Source organism: Hevea brasiliensis, chromosome 6 (assembly GCF_030052815.1).
Source record: "Hevea brasiliensis isolate MT/VB/25A 57/8 chromosome 6, ASM3005281v1, whole genome shotgun sequence".
Taxonomy (NCBI): domain Eukaryota; kingdom Viridiplantae; phylum Streptophyta; class Magnoliopsida; order Malpighiales; family Euphorbiaceae; genus Hevea; species Hevea brasiliensis.
This window is the reverse complement of record NC_079498.1, coordinates 10,511,205-10,517,010: the sequence shown is the minus strand read 5'-3', so window position 1 is coordinate 10,517,010 and position 5,806 is coordinate 10,511,205. Positions and strand designations below refer to the sequence as shown.

General features: G+C 35.6%; 1 protein-coding gene across 1 annotated transcript; it reads left to right on the top strand.

Annotated features, from left to right (window-relative positions):
* The first annotated feature begins 2,763 nt into the window (after nt 1-2,763).
* On the top strand, nt 2,764-3,837 carry LOC131180578 (uncharacterized). Its single transcript, XM_058147917.1, has one exon. The coding sequence runs from the start codon at nt 2,764-2,766 to the stop codon at nt 3,835-3,837; it is 1,074 nt and encodes a 357-aa protein (XP_058003900.1).
* Nucleotides 3,838-5,806: the final 1,969 nt, after the last annotated feature.

Sequence of the window (5,806 nt, the reverse complement as noted above, 5' to 3'; positions counted from 1 at the left end):
AAAAAAGATCTTCCAAATTTCCATGTTTGTTTCACTTATAACCTTGTTCGGATTTGACACAAACTTCCTCAACATAGAAACATGGAACACTGGATGGATTCTCTCCATTTCTGATGGCAAAGCTAACTTATAAGACAGATTTTTGACCCTTTGTAGCACTTCATGCGGTCCAATGTACATTAGAGCTAGTTTCCCTCTCTTTCCAAATCGAATGATGCCCTTCATTAGAGACACCTTCAGAAGCACCATGTCCCCTTCCTGAAAAACTACTTCTCTTCTATGGAAATCTGTATAACTTTTTTGTCTATTGGTTGTTGTCTTTAACCTTGCCCTAATTAAAGGGCATGGCTTGATTGGTGACTTCCACCAACTTCATTCCCTTTGAGGCTCTTTCACCAACTTCTTCCCAATACACAGGAGACCTACACTTCCTCCCATACGGAGCTTCATATGGTGCCATTTCGATGCTAGAGTGATAGCTATTATTATATGCAAACTCAACTAGGGGAAGGTATTTTTTTCATGATCCACCAAAGTCAAGTGCACACATTCTCAATGTATCCTCCAAAGTCTGTATGGTTCTTTCTAACTGTCCATCTATTTGAGGGTGAAAAGCTGTGCTAAAGTCTAACCTAGTGCCTAACTCATTTTAAAAACAATGTTAAAATATTGAGGTGAACTGTTGTCCTTTATTAGAGACTATTATTACTGGAGCCCCATACAACTTTATTATCTTTGCCACGTATACTTGAGCTAACTTATCCATTAAATAGTTAGCTCTAACAGGAATGAAGTAGGCAGTCTAGTCAATCTGTCCACTATAGCCCATACAGAGTTATGCCTATTGGAGGCTAATGGTAACCCCATAACAAAGTTCATGGCCACATTTTCCCATTTCCACTCTAGAATGGGTAGTGGGTTGAGCATTCTTGCTAGCTTTTGATGCTCCAGCTTCACTTTTTGACAAACTTCATAAGCAGTCACAAACTGTGCAGTCTCCTTTTTCATGGAAGGCTACCAATACAACTTCTTTAAGTCCTAAAACATTTTGGTGGCCCCTAGGTGCACACTATACTTTCCATTATGAGCTTCCCTAATAATGTCTCCCTTGAGTTGGATGTCATTCAGTACACATAACCTGTTATTGTACCTTAATACTCTTTTTCCATCGAAATGGAATTCACTGATCTTACCTTTCTATATTGATTTTATTATCTTCACAAACTCAGGGTCAATATGCTATTTGTTGGACCTAGGTGTCTTAACCCATGTTTTGATGATAATAAATAATTAGTGTGCTACTAATATACTTTGGAAGTATTTTGTTGAGTTTGTAGGCCCTAGATTCAAAATTGCCAAATTGCTTCAAATCAAGGTTGAGGAAGAGCAAGATAAGGAAGCAAACATTTATGGGAACCTACAATGTAACTTTTATTTATTTTATATCTTGTAAATTTCATTTTATTAATTGTGTTGGCTCAAGTCTAGGTGGTACTAAAAATATCTTATTCAACTTAGTTTTCATCTAATTCTTTATCAAGGGAAAATTAAATAAATTTTTCAAAAATGAAAAATTAATTTTAAAAAGTATTTTAGTTGCAAAATACATTGAATTATCTTTTCAATGGCTCAAACGGATCAAAAATCCGAGTTCAGATCAAAAAGTTAAGAGTTTTTTAAACTCTTAATTTCTTAGTATCTTTACTTATAACTTTTTCTTGACCAAGGGAGACTAAAATGAAATTTTCACATTTGAGAAATGCAAATTTATTTTTTAAAGTGTTTTCATTGAAAATTTTATTAAATTAGCTTTCCAATGGTTCAAATGGATCGAAAATCCGAGTTCTAGTCAAAAAGTTATGCATTTCCGAAGCCTAAGTGACCTTTTGACATTTTCTGTCCAGAGAGCACTTCAGCAGCCAAAAGTGGGAAGTTCGGTAGCCGAAGTTCACTCTTTAAAATCATGGTTTTTGAGCGTTAAAAGTCATTTTGTCCAGAGAGTACTTCGACAGCCGAAAGTGGGAACTTCGGCAGCCGAAGTGACTTTTCAAAAGCTGTTTTTTTGGCGCTTCAACCTTCGGCAGCCAAAGTAAATAACTCCGACAGCTGAACCTGAGTTTTTACAACTCAATAAAATAGAGTTTTGGGTGGTTAAACGGCTAATTTTGCATTTAATACACCCCCAACGATTATTTTCTTTCAAAAACTATAAATAGGCACTATTTATGACTGGAAACATGTTTAGACAACAACAATCTTTTGGAAATTTATTGTATTCTAAAGATTTTCTTCATTCTCTCTCTAGAACTTGAGCTACCATAGTTAATGTTGAGAAATTGATATTTGAGTTGTAAATTCTTTGTTCTGAGAGTTTATTTAAGGTTGTTGTGAGCACTTATTGTAATTTTGAGTGTGATAGAGCTTTAAATAGCTCTTGAGTGTAAAGGGATTTGTAAAAGAGCAAGGGTTTACTCTTGTGGTGATTGTAAGGGGTTTATTCTTCACCCAAAGAAGAATTTTAGTGGAGTTAACTCTCAAGGAGGGCTTTAAGGAGAGGACGTAGGCTTGGGATAGCCAAACCTCTATAAATCTCTTGTGTTATCATTCTTCCTTTTCTCTTCTTTGTGTTTAAATTTCTTTTAATCTTTAATTTTGCAATTAGAATCCAATTCACCCCCTCTCTTGGGTTGCTACAAGGGACAACAAGTGATATCAGAGCAAGTCTCCATTCTACAAGATTTAATCATCTTGGTGTAAAGATCAATGGCAACCCTAAATGCACTAGAAGGTCAATCGGTGGTAAGACCTCCTTTCTTTGATGGTAATGACTTCTTGTATTCGAAAAATAGGATGTATTATTTCCTTAAATCAGAAGGGGTTGACTTGTGGGATGTTGTAGAAAATGGGCCATTCACCCCAACTAAAATTGTTGATAGTGTGCATATGGCTAAGCCTAAGGGTGAATGGAGTGAGCAAGAGAAAAGAAGAGTGGCTTTAAATGATAAGGCTATTCATGTTCTATTTTGTGCATTAAGTAGAAGTGAATATAATAAAGTGTGTATGAAGTCTACTGCAAAAGAAATTTGGGATACTTTAGTGGTTACTCATGAGGGTACTAGTCAAGTAAAGGAGAATAAGATGGATTCCCTTATCTACCAATATGAATTGCTCAAGATGAATTCGGATGAAACCATAAGTGAAATGTATGATAGATTTGTGGAGATTATAGGAGGAATTAAATCTCTTGGGAAGACATTCACAAATGAGGAGCTAGTAGAGAAGATTTTAAGAAGTCTTCCTAAGGAGTGGCTACCCAAAGTAACTTCACTCAAGGATTCCAAGGACTTGAGTAAGGTACAACTTGATGAGCTCTTAGGAAATCTCATTGACTATGAGATGACCCTTAAAAGAAAGCAAGTGGAGGAACCTAACAAAGCCAAAAAGACCATTGCCTTCAAAGTATCTTCTGAAAACTTAAGTGATAAAGATGATGAGTTTGATGAGGAAGAATTGGCTCTAATGACAAGGAGAATAAGGAAGATTCTCTTCCAAAACAAGAAGTTCATCCCAAAGAGGAACTTCAAGAAGGACAAGGGAGAAAGTAGCAAGAGGGATCCTCCCATATGCTTTGAATGCAACAAACCGGGTCACATTAGAATGGATTGTCCCAAATTAAAGAAGCCTTTCAAGAAGTTCAAGAAGAAGGCACTTAAAGCAACATGGAATGAATCAAGTGACTCCGAAGATGAGGAGATTGGTGATCAAGTTGCCCAAATGTGCTTCATGGCAATGGAGGAAAGCTCCAATGAGGTAACTTTAAATGATGATGTTGTTTAATTTTCTTATGATGAACTAGTTAATGCTCTTAAAGTTATGAATGATGAACTAGAATTAAGTCATAAAAGAAATAAACTTTTGAAAAGTGAGCTTGCTAGTTTAAGGAAGGAGAATGAGACCTCATCTAAGGTTGATAGATCTTTGGATAGTAATGTGCAAAAATCCTTAGATGAGAAAATGAGAAGTTGAAAAATGAAATTGTTGAGCTAAAAACTTCTCTTTCCAAATGTGCTAAAGGAAAGGACAAACTTAATGCAATTTTGGACTCTCAAATGTCTCCTAGCATCAAGTATGGACTTGGCTATAGTAAATTTACCCAAGCACCTCCTTCCAAGACCATCTTTGTTAAAGCATCCAGTTTTAATAAGCCTAGTCCCCAAGTGCCTAGTCCAAAGGCGTCCAATCCTAAGAGCCAAAGAAATCTTGTGGTAATGAAACTAGAAAGACTTCATTTCATCAACATGCTCCTAGATAAAATGTAAATAGGACATATACATCTAGGAGAGTTGCATCTAGGCTAAACCTTTTTAGGGGACATGCTACTAGGCCTCATAACTATTATCACACTCACCATGCCTCATGCTCACATTCACATAATGAACATAAAAAGATTGGTCATATGAGACCATTTGCTCACCCTCATACACATAGAAGGTTCAATGGACATTGTCACTATTGTGGTAAGATTGGTCACACCAACTATAGGTGTGCCATTAGGAAAATCCATCTTGGATATGATAGAATATTTGATTTTAATAATGAAACTACTAACCCCCAAGGACCCAAGTTCATTTGGGTACCTAAAGTAAATTGAATTATCATGTGTAGGTGTGCTTGAAATCCTCAAAGCTTGAAAGCAAGTGGTACTTGGATAGTGGATGTTCAAGACACATGACCGGAAATGTCAATCTCTTCCTTTCACTTGAAAAGAAAGATGGAGGTGGGAAAGTGACTTTTGGTGATAATGGTAAAGGTAAAATTGTGGGAATAGGTAAGGTTAGTAAGGAAAACTCCCCTATTCTTAACAAAGTGCTTTTGGTTGATGGTTTAAAACATAATTTGCTTAGTGTTAGTCAATTATTTGATAAGGGCTGTAGAGTTATTTTTGAGTCCAAATCTTGCTTTGTGTTTAGGATGAGTGATAACAAAATGTTGTTTATTAGTGAAAGAATTAAAAATATTTATGTTATCGATTTGCATGCTTTGTCTAATAAAGATGTCAAGTGTTTTGTTTCTATTAGTGATGACTCTTGGACTTGGCATAGAAGGCTTACACATGCTAGCACGGACCTTCTTGCAAACTTGAACAAGGATGAGCTAGTTGATGGGCTACCAAATATCAAGTTTCAAAAAGGATAAGGTGTGTAATGCATGCCAAATGGATAAGCAAGTCAAGAGCTCTTTTAAATCTATTCATATGGTATCTACTTCTAGACCCCTTCAATTGTTGCATATGGATTTGTTTGGTCCTACTAGAGTAGCTGGCTTAGGTGGTGCATATTATGCCTTGGTGATTATTGATGACTACTCTAGGTATACTTGGGTTGCATTCCTTGCTCATAAGGATGAATGTTTTGATATTTTTGAGAGATTTTTAAAAAGGGTCCAAAATGAAAAGGGTTTTCAAATATCTTCTATTAGGAGTGATCATAGTAGAGAATTTGAAAATGAGAAATTTGATAAGTTTTGTAACTCACTAAGGATCACTCATAATTTTTCTTCTCCTAGGACTCCCCAACAAAATGGTATTGTTGAAAGAAAAAATAGAACTCTTTTAGACATGGGGAGGACTATGTTAAACGAATATAATTTGCCTACTTATTTTTGGGCGGAAGCCATTAATACTGCTTGTTATGTTTCAAATAGAGTTTTGATTAGACCTATTTTAAAGAAAATCCCTTATGAGCTATGGAATGGCAAGAAACCTAAAATAGGTTATTTTAGAGTTTTTGGTTATAAATGCTTCATT

Bases quoted from the DNA above. Each gene is read 5' to 3' on its own strand.
- LOC131180578 (XM_058147917.1), top strand. From the start codon at position 2,764: ATGGCAACCCTAAATGCACTAGAAGGTCAATCGGTGGTAAGACCTCCT.